The sequence below is a fragment of the Limulus polyphemus genome, unplaced genomic scaffold (genome assembly GCF_000517525.1).
Source record: "Limulus polyphemus unplaced genomic scaffold, Limulus_polyphemus-2.1.2 Scaffold2647, whole genome shotgun sequence".
NCBI lineage: Eukaryota > Metazoa > Arthropoda > Merostomata > Xiphosura > Limulidae > Limulus > Limulus polyphemus.
In genome coordinates this window covers 73,914-88,481 of record NW_013668257.1, presented here as the reverse complement: position 1 = coordinate 88,481, position 14,568 = coordinate 73,914, and the positions used below count along the sequence as shown (strand labels likewise).

The 14,568-nt window shown below is 34.0% G+C and overlaps 1 protein-coding gene across 3 annotated transcripts in view; it reads left to right on the top strand.

Moving 5' to 3' along the window:
* The window catches only part of LOC106467525 (coiled-coil domain-containing protein 174-like), a 128,773-nt gene that overhangs the window by 62,230 nt on the left and 51,975 nt on the right, over window positions 1–14,568 (top strand). For all 3 annotated transcript variants that reach the window (XM_013927889.2, XM_022395722.1, XM_022395723.1), the window contains one exon: window positions 1,611–1,755. In XM_013927889.2, coding sequence (XP_013783343.1) covers window positions 1,611–1,755 — 145 coding nt within the window. The remainder of the gene's footprint in view (window positions 1–1,610; window positions 1,756–14,568) is intronic.

The window sequence follows — 14,568 nt, the reverse complement described above, 5'->3', positions numbered from 1 at the left end:
GGACAGGAATTCAACATTTAATTGTAGATAAAAAGTTATTCTTGGAAAGATTTGGCTACTTATGTATTGATTTTTTTTTATTGTTTTGTGTATTCCTGCCTACCTTGTTTCTGTACTTTTTGGCATCATACTTAATTTTTACAAAATTTTTGTCAGTACTTGTTTTCCCCTCTTTAAAAAAAAAAAAACAATTTCATTGAATTAGGTTGATAAGTGAATATTTTTTAATTTTTATAATTCAATGGTAATATATATTCTTAATGTCATATCATTTTCTTCATTGCACTTGTAGAATGACCTCAGATATTGATATTATATTATACAATTGGCAACAATAGATCATTAATCATCAATGGTCATAATCTTGACATTTTTGGGACTTAATGTTGAGTAACCTACAGTAAGGAAAGAACATATAAAAATGTATAGCTGTATCATTCCTATATTCATATTTGCATTCCTTTTGGCACTACCATCCCTACATAATTTTCCATTTACAAAATGTTTTTTATTACATGTTTTGTGAAATTCTTTTCCCTGACTGAAAGTTAGTATATTCTATTAATGTATGTTATAAAATTTAACATTATGTGTATTGATTTTTTTAATCCTTCATTTTATACATAATATAGGAGTTGGCTCCCTAGAGACACTGACTGTATTGTGTACAAAGCATTGAGTATTCTACATGCTACAGTCATTTAATGTTCATCTATTATTGGCTGATAATTCCTATTTTACCCTGTACTTAAGCTTTTTAAAGGAACACTAGATTTCTGTAAGAAGGCTAACTTAAAGGAGTAATGTTTACATTAGAATTATGATTTTTTTAGCCTATACTAAGCACTACCATGCTTAGTGATAGCCTGTCCACAAGTACTCTTAAAATGTTTTTCTTTCGTATTAAAGCCATTTCACAAACTTCACACATTTTTTGGCTAGCATGGGAAAGGAAACAAGAACACTTTGGCTATTTAATTAGTTCCCAGCTCTTCACTTTAGCAACACTTTTCAATGATATTGGGAGTCTCACAAGCTGTGAAACACTCAATAATGGCAATTAGGTGTGCAAATTAGGCTATAACTCAACTTTAGCAGCTATTTGTAAGTATCATAGAGTAATAGATTGAATATAGCAGACATGTTTTTCTCAGCCCATTCCTACATATCAACTTAGTGATTAACTTGGAAACTTTAATGCTGGAACATAGGTAGCTTATATTGTATTATGTATCAAAAATCTCTTAAAATCCATATAAACTGAAGACAAACTTTGGACAAAGGTTACACACATGCATACAGATATTTAAAAAAAATTATTTTAGTAGCAAGAAGTTTGAGACTTTGAAAATCTTACTGAAACAAATAAGACTGAAACATATGATTGAAACTTTAATATTGAGATGCTTTCAACTTATGTTTATAGATATAGTTTTTGGATACTTGTTGCTTATTAATTCTATTTTTAGCAGGTTTCATGTAAATTTATTTGACACTTGTAAATTTTCAGCATCCATATTAGTGTTTTAGTAGTAAAAGATCTAATGCTTATGATTCTGTGTTTCTGCATGTCAGAATTTTATTATTTCCTGAAAACCTTTTTGTTTTAGAGGATGAAGAAAATGAACGTTATCTTGTGAACTTCCAAAAAAAGTCGGTAGATGCTATCCTTGCAGAGAAAAGAGAAAAGGAAAGACAAGATAAATGGGAAAATGAAAATCCAATTCCTGAACCTTCATGCTCAGAAGAAGAATGGTAAGAATTATTAGATAATCACAACTTGTTTTTAAATTCATTAATACTATCTTCTCTATCTGCCCTTAAGTTTAATTGACTTTGATTTTGTTGCACCTCTATTTGCTTATTGTAACTTAGATCTTCCTGACATACTAATTTTTCAGCTCAGTGTCCTTCAGTACCAACATTCTTTCAAGGAGATTAGAAAAATGAAATACGGAATGATGATAGTCGCTGAAATAGTGCATATCGGTTGGTTTTGTGTGTGATGATGTAGAAAAAAATACCCAAGCTTTTAAATAAGTACAATATTAATGTGGATTTATTGTTAACACATATTTATTTCTGCAAGTTAACAGAAGAAGTTACTGTGCTTGTTTTGGCATTGGCGATGAGTAAACTTTGGATTGACTGAAAATGCCAGTTGCCTTGAAAATGTGTAAGTGGGTTAAATCTATTATAAAAAAATAAGCAAATCATTGCTGATCTTCAGGAAAATATGAAAAATTGTTTTAAAAAATCCAAAAACATTAATTTGTTTAGTATAGTTACTAGGTTGAAGAAAATAGATGGTTATTGGCCTGAATACCTAAGAAGAAACTATGTTAATAATTATCATGTTAATTCTGGAAAATGAAGATCCACACAAAGTAACAAAAATTTAGGGTTTTTCTCTCTCTCTCATTTTTGCAAAGCATGTTGAGAAAGGTGGTCAGACTACAATTAGGATACTGATTAGGCTACTTACAAGTTCTCATGAAATGGAAGTCAGTGAGCTACAGAGTGGTGATAAAGATGAGATTTCTGCTCATTTATTTATGTATGTAAATGTTATTTTCAACTCTCATAAAGTTGAAAATAATAACATGGTATTTTCAGGTAAAACTGATTTACCTACAAGTATTAGATAGGCAAACTTACAAATAACAACAGAGTTAGTCAAGAAATAAGGGGAGTGTTCTGTAGTTAATAGCTTGACTTAGTCTCCCTAAGTGTAAAATAATGAGCCTAGAAAAATATAAATAAGTTAACAAAATCTTTATTGTTACAAACAAATGGAAAACACACTGTGCATACTTGTGCAGATGTAATCATAGTTGCTTCAACTAGGCTGTGTTCAGCTCCCAGCTAAAACATGTTATTATTGAAATAAATATTCACTTGGTGATTTTCTAGTAGAACTAGTCCAAGAAAATGCTCCTGAATTCAACAGGTAAATGCATTTTTTTAACCAGTTGACAGCATCACCTCATGATGTTTTTTCTCTTCCAGCATTGATCTGCTGTCGTGCTTAGTCAGTGTCAGCCTGGCCAGCAAACGATATTACAGTCCAAATGCTATATATTACTGCAATATCCTCTCAGGCAGATAAGACATTACCTACTGTAGAGAATAAAGCAACTGGAACAAAGTAGTTTTAATGACTTGCTGGACCACAAGTTGCCACCATTACAACATGGAAACTAAATGACTGAAACATCATACAGATTTCTATATAACTTAAGCAGGTGTAAAACATATGATATGACTGCATATCACATGTTCAGTCTGTGTGTTTTATAAATAAGAAAATTGATGTATAATGTCCCTTCACACACATACACACAACTATCCACTCTTTGCTTGCTATACTAGAAAATGTTCAAATGTTGGTCATGAATTTTTACAAACCATATAGGTGTGTGATGTGTAATGTTGTCAAACCCAAAGGTTTCTGAAGCTTGCTTGAAATTATAAATGACTTGCACAAAACACTTATGTTGATACATTTTTTACTTTTTTGTATTATTTTCAGTACAGACACTAATATTACTGCACATAAGAAATAGATAAATGATATGAATAAAATTTGGAAAATATACTTTTTTCTTAAATGACAGTATTATATGCATTTCACCTAGAATGTTAAACCTACTATAAGTATTTAGGATGTTTTCACTGCAAAGCATCTTGTTAATTTTTTTTCAGACTATGTTCTTATCTTCTACTCTTTCTTCTATTATTTTTTTCATTGATTTTTATCAATACTAAGAATTGCTGCCCTCATAGTAAAGGTATTATTCAATAATTTATCATTCATAAAATGATAAACTGAGCATACAATACTTGGTACTTGAAAATGTCTAACTGTTTCATCAGACTGAAGTTTTATTTTCAAATTTTTAGGTCTTCTGAGTGCTTGATGGTTTTATATTTTTATTTAACTTTTATGTATGTACATACGTTTGTATAACAATTTCTTGAAGTCAGATCTTCATCAAAAGCACATGATTAAGTTTTGAAACAATCATACTTTTAAACTATTTATTAAATATAAAAATGCATAACAAGTAAAGAAGTAAATTGTTTTATTTGCACAAATTTTGAAAAACTTTACAAAAAGTAGATTTTTCTTTTGAAATTAATATGTATTACAACCAATAGACGACATTACCATTTCACTATTGAAAATTCCATTCACATGTACTTATAGCTTTATAACAACCAAAGTTGAATATAACTCCTGCAAGACATTGTAAAGGTTACTTGGTGTAAGGATTTACTCAGTTATATTATCATTTCAATGCTTTGAATGTATTGACAAAAGAATCGGCTGTACAAGTATCAAAATATTATACTTGGTCTTATTACTTTTATTTCCACTTGAACTAAATAAATAGTAAAAGAAAGAAAATGGAGACAATGTTCAGGTCTTGAATTTAATAAATTAAAAAGGAAAAACAAAAAAAGATAGAAGCATTTGTTTTGTTTTTTTACCTGCTTTAGGTAACATTGTATATAGCCCACATTGGAGACACTAAGCCAGTCAGAATAAATTAAACCATAATTAAGTCAGTATACAGTGTGTTATCCCTAACTGCATACATCACATTTCTATGCCAAAATTGTAACATAATTATATTGACCATCTTATTAGCTCTTGAAACACATAGGATTACAAACCTGCTGTTACTTTTTGTTATACTTTGTATACACTGTAGTTCTCCGTATTGGACCTGCTATGCTCATAAATCCTTCCTTTAGGATAATATCTGTATTTTTATACAATTACAATGCTTTCTTCTTGGCTCAAGCTACAAAAGCTTTGCAGTATCCAGTCTCATCTGGACTAGATAGTTGTTAAGCAGCAGGATATGTGTAAAATACATATAGATAAATTCACTAACTGCTATCGATATACTTATATGCAATTCTTGTAGGTATAAAACTGAAATAAATGGGTGACCTTTTATCTTATATGAGATGAAATGTGCTGAGCTCATTTCTGTTTTATACGCATAAAGAGCTGAATATAAGAAAATAAATAGCATATAATATTTTTTCCTAGCTTTCAGAAAATTGTCCATAAAGTTTCCATGATGTCAGCTGACCTATGCATACATGCCTTGTGGCATTAGAATTTGACCTAGATAGTGCCTGCCAGTAATATTAGACAAGTTGTTAGATTACTGGTTCTTGGCTGTGGTTAAGCTGTTACCATGTGATCTACTCTGTGAACTTGACCAGTTAGATCACAACATTTAGCAAGCTAGTTTATCCATTTTAGATTAGTCAAGTTGAACCATGCCTCTGACTGCAGCAAGAAAAGGAAAGCCTGAATCTCAAAGGAAACAAAATTTACAGAACATAAACTTGCCTAACAAAAAAAAATATGTTGTGGTGTCCTTCTGCTCAAGGAAAACTAAAGATCAGTAAACAATTAAAAATATAGTGCCATGTTTTTTTGAAAAGCATTAGTTTTCATGTTATTAATTCATGTGTTATTACACATCCTTTGCCAGTTGTGATAAAATATTAGTTATTTCAGGTGTACTAAAACAGTATCAACTAACTCCAAAGGTGTAGGTAGAGTATGGGAAAATATTACAGAAAAGAACAAAGATTCACACAACACATCATCACCATCTTTTCCAATTTTTTTCAGATAACTGTGGCTTACAACTTCTTGATGGAAATAGAATTGTTTCTATCAGTTATTTCATCAGAAGACTGATCATTTTCTCATCACTGCATAGAGATATTTGTAGGGTGTCATAAAAATCATAAGTGAAAAGAAAGAAAAGGCCTTTTTAGCTAATTTAATCTTAACTGTGATAACTGCAAGTGGCACTTTGTCATTACCAATGAGCCCACTAACCCCCAAAACTACAAAGCATCTTGTGATATAAATGGTGCTACAGTTTGAGGTTTTGTGAGCATTGGCTGTGGTCATTTTCACATAGATGAAGCTTTGTAAGTCATGGGTATACCAGCTATGACTTTACCTACTTACTTGAGAAAAGAAAATATGCTTGGAACAAGCTGTATAGGAACAAACCTTATGGAAGCAAATGACTATAGCAAGACAAGAGGGTAAATAATTAACTATCCAGAAAGGAGTGTAACAGGTGATCATAGGGGTAGTCATTTTGGGATGACTTTACACAAGTTACAAATAAGTTTATTTATCACCAAATTATGCAGTTGTGGGTTAAGCACACAAGCCACCAACTCAAGGAGTTTATGTTTGGAATTAAGAAATTCACGCATAGACCGATTATCACAATAGAAAAATAAGTTCAATTCAATACATTCAAGTATTAATCTACATCAACAGTTCTACTTTGAAATAACTTTACATCAAAATTGCTAGATTTTTCATTCTGGATAGCTAAATGCTCATTAATCAAATTTTTTTATAAGATTCATCAATATTGAAAGTGTACTAAACAAATTATCAACCAAGTTAACACAGGATATTCTTTCAGACATAATTATGCTTATGCAATTCTGTTAATATATTTTCCAGTATGTCTCTTAATAACTGTATTACATCTTCTATTGGTTTATGGGTTAGCTAAATCTTCCACAGAAATAACTCTTTGATATAATTCTTTCCTCAGACAATAACATTTACTTGATATGTTGTTGGACTATATAGATTAATTACTTTCAGGGAGTTTGTGCTGCAAATGTCTGTGAGAGACTGTAGCATGGCTATTCTGAATTTGGAGGTGCAGCAGATATTTTGGATAAATCTGGATCAAGTTGCTGCTTCTAGGACCAAAATCATGATGTTTTATACTACTTAATTAGTATAATTACAACTCATCAAGAAGTTCAGGTTGCTTAATTCTATATGTGTTTCTTTTGTGCCGATTGGTACTTTTGCAGTGTTCTATGAAACCAAAACCATAACTGCTTGTTGAATGGTTTGCGACAAAACTACATCTGGTCAATCATTCATTGATATAGGTGAAGATACCTGAACCCACTAACTCCAAAGGGATTGATAAAAACCAATTAAATTCAGTCTATTTACATATAATCTTCCACTTGTTGTTTCACTTCAAAGTTCTGCTACTTCTGTTAGCTGTGGTGTCATACCCACTTTCTACATATAAAGTTACAATTTCTCAGCCAATTATACTTAGTTGAGCTAAATGTTTATAACCAATGGAAACAGAGCTTTTTGAAATATGTTCTCTTAATAATTATTTTAAAATTGGCATGTATATAGAGAACTAGTCAAACCTCCCTTAACACTGTTGCAGCTTTGTCCTCACCATTTTAGTGTTATTTGTCATCTGGAAATATGTTAGTTACATAGACAGTTGCATTGTATTTAGGTTTTATATTTTACTTAATTATGTGTTATTTATGTTTTACGATGCATAATTGAAAGGTAGAATAATTTTCTTTTATATAAGCCAATGCCTCCTCGGTTCACAAGGAATAGTGTAATATGAGAATGCCACCACATTCTGTAGAGGGCTAAAGTTTCTCTGCCCACTATATGGTAATGTTGGCCGGGGCTGCCCATTGATGTGCGTTGTGATAAATAATAATGCTAAAGGACAGGAAAGGATAATACATTATTAAATAAATTATATGTGAAAATGTAAAGACATGCATAAAAGATGTTTTAAGATAATTTCATGAGACATTAAAAGGTATGTATATTTTTTAGAAATTTCATTGTACTATACTATAAGTTGACGATAATAGCTACAGTTAGTAATATCATAGGGAAAGTGAAAAAATATATAAATATTTAACTTAAATTAAAAAACTCTTGATATTCACTTAGGAGGTTCTAATAAAACTTGTAACCTTTAAGTTGTAAAAAAGTATTTTTTATACTCATATTGTTTTGTTGGTTACATGAGAGGCTACTTGAGTATAGACCCATAGACTTAGAGTTAAGCCACAAAGTAAAATCGACCTAGAGAGAAGGATGATAGAGGAATCCAAGGGATCTCAATCCCAAGTGAGATTTCATTAATCATGCAACACCTACTGAAGACAATGCTTATGTGCAACAACCCCAGGGTATAAGAGCTTCCATGGAAGCCAAGGTCCCCCAAAGAAATAGAACCTCTCACCCAGGAAGAGAAGCAAAGGATTGGGATTTGGAAATTATGAGCTCCATCTGTCTCCTTGAAGAGGAGAAGACTGGGTCCAACTGAGGAAGATGTTGAAAAACACCTCCAAATGCATAAGGTACTGTGTTGTGGTAAGAAGAGCCTTTTTCAACTTGATCAGCCAACCCATACAAGCAGCTTCCTGTAGAAGGAAATGTGTGTGAGTGAGAGGGATGGAGCCAAAAGTAGTCAATCATCCATGTAATGATGGAACTGCAAAATTGTGGTAGTTAACATGACAGGCAAAGGCTCTGACCACATGACAAAAGACACAAGGAGCTGTTGTCAGACCACACAGTAGAGTGCAGAATTGGAAAACTTGACCATTGTGGACAATACAAAGGTAATGCCAGGAGGTCAGAGAGATGAGGATGTGAAGGTAAGCATCTGAAACACCTACCTTTGTCATCCAAAAACCCAGAGTAAACAATCCACTGATGAATGAGGAAAGATTCCATGATGAAACGAGCAAGGTTAAGGAAATGGTTGAGGCTGGAGAGACTGATGACAAGATGCCAATCCTCTGGCATTCTTGCAAACAACAAACAACCAGCAATCAAACCCCAGAGAAAGCTGACTGACTGGTTCAATAAGAGTTATTGATGAAAACATCTCAAACTGCTAATGATAGGTACTAGCATAAAAGAGGATGCCACAGAGGAATGAAGGAAATGGGAAGTGGGGAAAATGAGAGATCATGAAATGAAGGGAGAGTCCTTTTGACAACACCTGGAGAACCCAGGGAGCTGTGGTAAATGGGTGCCACAGATGAACAAATCTGAACAATGGTGCCCTTACAGTGTCAAAACCAGTGGGATAGTCATTGATGCCACTGGTGCCAGAGAATCTGTCGATGAGCAATTTGACAGCTCACCACTGAAACTTGGGAAGGAGGCACTGTTAGAGGGGAGGAAGCAGGAGAGGACTGGGTTAGATAAGAAACCAAGGAATGTTGAAGTGCAGCCTTCACACTGGACTTCAAATAGTCAGGAAGATCTCAAAATAAAGACTGTTGCATAAATAGGTGCCAAATGAAGGAGGGAGATGTATGTGACAAAAGTGCATCTCTACCAAAGAGATCCCAACAATAGAGGAGCCAAGTATGAAGGTAAAATATCTGGGAAACCATGTCTAGGAAGGTGAAGGAAAGTCATGGAACATCTAACGGAGTAGTATAGACTGCACTGCAAAGGTAGGAGGTGGGAATAGGCTATCCAACTCATTCTCGTCATAACCAGGTTCACCCCGGGAATGGGATATCCAGCCGTGGTTCAAGAAACATAGCAGGATGCACGACAGATTCCAACTCACATTGAACCAAAGCCGAGACCTCTTCAGCAGACACAGTAGAGCCTAAAGTGACTAAAATAAGAGATTGTTTAATAGTGAGAGGAATCATGACTGAAGTCACAATGGTGACACTGAAATTAGAATTCATGCTGTGGAAAAAATATAAAATTTCCACAAAACTAAGTGATCAAAAAACAAATAGACAATAAACTAAGTTGTCAAAAAGTTGTATAAAGAATCAATAATGAAAGAAAACTGCACAAGAAAACACACACACAACTGCACACTAGAATGCCAAATTAAGAAGTGATGATTGCATTTGGCAGTATGAAGGGAATCATCTGTACTAGGAGGTGTGTCTCATTCTTATTGGTGGAGGGTTGTTGCATGCCTACTTGAACGTTACAGTGCAGCCTAATCATAAAAAAACATGAGGGTAGGTTGAAGCATCAAGGGTAGTAGTGAGCAAACGTTGCACAAATAGAGGGTAGCACTAATCGAGAAAAGCTATTATGTGAGAGGAGGCAAGATATGGTATCGGAATCATTAATTACTTTTGCATACCAGTGTACAGCATGATTGGCACACATAAAGTACTTTTTCAATGATGCATGTATGAACACTGGAATCACCATCCCCAATTAGTGTCAGATATTGAACACTACACATCTCGTAATTGCTTGTAAGCCAACTGATTATTATGTTGGCTTCCACTGCTGTTGAAAAATCTGACCAGTTTTTGTAGAAAATATGAGAAGGAATTCCTTTTTTTTCACTTCCAATGCACTACAAACACAGCAGTATTTGTTACAAACTGCTAAGAAAATTATTTTTTTAGTTTTTTGCCCAATTATGGCTGCCACTCCAAAATTAAGAGTATAATTGTGCCCATAATTTCTTCTGCATCAGCCACCATTTTCAATCACTGATGTATATGCATTCCATCATATTCCTGAAGCATTTGCAAAATTACAAATGCTGGAAGTTTGGAGTTTTAGAATAGAATTTTAATATATTTCAAAAAGCTCTCTTTCCATTGGTTATAAACATTTAGTTCAACTAAGTATAATTGGCTGAGAAATTGTAACTTTATGTGTAGAAAGTGGGTATGGCATCTGCCAAGAGTTCAAAGAAAATTTATTTCTCCTTTCTACAAATGTACCCTAAAGAATTTGAAAAAAGAATGTGTAAACAGAGCAAATAACTTAGATTATTTCTATATAATGAAGGTTAGCGTGAGTCAAGAACTGTTCAAACTACAAAGACAAAATTTTGATGTTTTGTGAACTTGCAGATCATGAGTGAATAAAACAAAACTTTAAAAATGTGTGTTTAAGGTTTCTTTTGAAATAAAGGAATTAAAACTTTGAACTATAATGAAATTTTAAAGCTGATTACATTGACAAACATTGATCATAAAATAGCTTAATTAAGTTTTAAATGTAACTAAGTAAAATCTTTTGACATGTTCAGAAAGGGTGCCTGTAAGAAAGGAGTTAACACAGACAACACCTTGGCTGGTATTTCTTTATGTCCTTCCTGTCACAAGTTGCACCTGTTTATAGATGCTTTTCTCACAGGTTGGGGGATATATATGGATAATCAGAAGGTCACTGGTCAAATCTTCTCTTCACGTTAATCTCTTAGAGCATCTTGCCATTCGTTTGGCTTTTGTTCATTTCCTACCTTTGGTACAGGGCCATTTGGTAATAATCCATTCAAACAATTCAACCATTATCTCTTACATCAATCAGTAATGGGATACTCAGTCACTTTTGCTTTGTTTTCAAACATTGGATCTCCTTTTCTGGGCCCAATCTCAGCAAACTTGCCTTCTGGCTTGTCACATCACAGGTGCTCTGAATCTTGTAGCAGATCGATTATCTCCAAACAAGATTCTGCCCACAGAGTGGTCCCTAGCTCCTCAAGTTTTTGGTGGTTATGCTCCCAGTTTGGTACTCCTCATCTGGAGGGATTTTCCACACATCTCAATTCCAAACTACTCTTATACTGGTCTCTGGTTCCACATCCTTTGGCTTTGACTATGGGGCCCGGCATGGCCAGGTGGATAGGGCGCTCAACTCATAATCTCTGGGTCACTGGTTTGAATCCCCATCACACCAAACATGCTTGCCCTTTCAGCCGTGGGGGCGTTATAATGTGATGGTCAATCCCACTATTCGTTGGTAAAAGAGTTGGCAGTGGGTGGTGATGACTAGCTGCCTTCCCTCTAGTCTTACACTGCTAAATTAGGGATAGCTAGCACAGATAACCCTCATATAGTTTTGTGCAAAATTTGTAATAAACCAAACCTTTGACTATGGATGCATTCAGTCAGGATTGGACCAATCTTTATCTTTATGCCTCTCCTCTTATCCATCTTCTTCCTTGTGTTATTTTCCTGATCCAAGCCACTCAGTGTTGAGTCCTTTTCATTGTACCATTCTGGCCTACTCAGCCATGGTTTCCCATCCTGACTGTTCTAGAGTCATTCCCTCCCTTATCTCTTCCCCTCTGCTTGCTCTCTTTTTCAGATACCTCAATCAATCATGTAACATCCCACTATGGCCACACTGGCTTCATATGTGGTGTTTGTCCAGTCCCTTTTGAGGTGATCCAGACTCTCTCTCCACGGGTAACCTCCATTCTTTCCAGAGAAAATGGCACATTCTCTGCTGTTGGTCTCTGTGCACATATGCCTATCCTGTTTTTTCAGAACAAAAGCTCATTTTCCCTTCCAGTTCTTGGGCTTGATATGAAAACGGTAGGGATCATCCTCCTACCTCGGAATGAATGACAAATACCCAATGTTACCTGGTTTTAGATTGGAGTTGACCCATTGATTACAGTCTGAAGTGCCCTAATCACCTTACACTAGCTGACACGTCCGCTTACTGATTAGATGAGCATATCTTCTGCCAGATTTAGTGACACATATCTTTACAATGTGCAAAGAGTATAATTGGTATAGATGGGGTGCAGTCTCCCATGAGTGTGACTCCATAGATTAGGGTAACACACTCCATGGGTTCTCTTCTGGTGCCTTCTGAAGAGGACTCTTCTAAGTAACTGGTCTCTTCACCATTTCATGTTTTTTAATAGTTTTTGTGTTAACTTATAAAACTTTGCAGTATGATTCTTAATATACTTACACTGTAGTTGTACAAGGTATACACTAAGTAGCTAGTGTTTATTGTTAACATGTGGGAACAATGTGTTGTTTACTCCTAGTGTGTTCCAAATTGGACAACGGTATGTGTATATTTTAGTATTTTAGGCTGTGAAAAAACTTGCATACCTTTCTACTGTTGTGCCCTACACCCTACTAGACAGTGTTTAGCACTGGGTATATCTTTTTACAGATACTCAGCTGATGCAAAAAGGAAAGGCAGTTATGAGAAGAAAAAATTTGTAACATTCATAATATTTATATGTTTGCAGTGCACATTTTGTGTAAGAATAAATTTGTCAGATAATATATTTGTAAATTTAAATGACGCTGTGTAAAAGGTCATGGCTTGTTGTTTTTGATCTTCACCAATGTACATAGGGTTAACCTACTAGTGGAATGAAGAAGATACACATAAATATTGCAATATTCAAATTTTTGGAGCTGATCAAGTTTTAACTATGCGTTATCAAACAAGTTATCAATATGAATAGTCATCCAGTCCTCTTGTGGAATAACCATCAATATAAAGTTCACTCAGTTTATTTTCATAAGCCATCATGGCATACTTTTTAAGTTTCAGAGTGTATTCACCCAGATTTATTGTGACCATTGTCATAAATCAATGGATGGCTTTATGCCCAAAATAGTGGATTCCAATGTTGCACTTCTCGGGAACAGTAATGTGGAAAGGTCTGTTGTGTTTATTAAGCTATATTGTAAATTAATCATTGTTTTGTTAATACCTGGAGATATTCTCAAAGATTTATATCTTTAGGATAATCTTTCTAGAGACACTAAAAATTTTATTGTAATCCTTAGTAGTCGAGGTCAAATCCTAATAGTTGTTAACACTTGTGATTTACTTAGCCTTGTATCTTTTCCTTCGAACTACAGGTACTCACATCTCCACAGAACACTTAACCTAACTAGCACCTCTCGCTGCTACTGCTGAAGAGTTGTGCATGTCCCAGGCTATTTAAATAACTCTCACTCCTACATATAATAACATGTATTGAGCTAGTCGGGTTGCAAGTAATATTAAACTATACCCATCCACCGATAAGAGGTAAACACAACCTTCTTATGCAGTACTCCCCTTGAGCCCTTCTTGCAAACCATAGGCTCATTCTTTTTCTGTATAAACTGATGGTACCCAGGGCCTGGGAGAGACTTTTTGGATCTGGGATACTTAATTATCCCCTACCTTTAACCGTCAATCCCCAATATTTTCTTATCAAGATAATCCAGTTACTTGTTCTAGTTCTAACACTTTGAAAGCCATTTGAATTTTTCTTATTTCTGTTATAATACCAAGACCTACAACAATAGTCAAAACACCTGAGCTCAAGACATATTTTCCTTGAATTAACATAGTCACAAGTGGAGAAATAATAAATATAGCAAAAGTGTATTCAAGGAAGTTACAAAAAATTATCAATTAATACTTCAAGCTAATGAAATACAGCAACATGTGGAAAATTTCAATAGATTGTTTTATTTATTTTTAATGTTATTCTCATTATTTCCTATAGAGTTCACCATTGTGAATTGTCTAAGAAAATGATTAAATGATCATTAACCAAGCAGATCTTTAAAACAAACAGCATAATTTCATTTGATTGGTAGTCTGAGGTTGGGCAAAAAATCAAATGAATTCATTCATTTGACGGTCAAAGTGTTAAGCTCTCCATACTCTATCATAGTCTCCAGGTGTTTCAAATCATTTGCACATTTTACTAATTTACTGCTCACTACTGCTGTCATGTCAGTGTAGTTCAGGCTCTTATTCATCAAATGAATGCATTATACAAGTTTATTTCTTTAAAAACATATCTAAGAAACTAATAGGAATGATAATTCATAGAATATTTAGACATATGGAAATTGGAAACTTATTTTATTTGAATCACAATATTTAGCTTCCATAATTTGAGAGTAAAGGGATGATATTACCACTGAAATTAA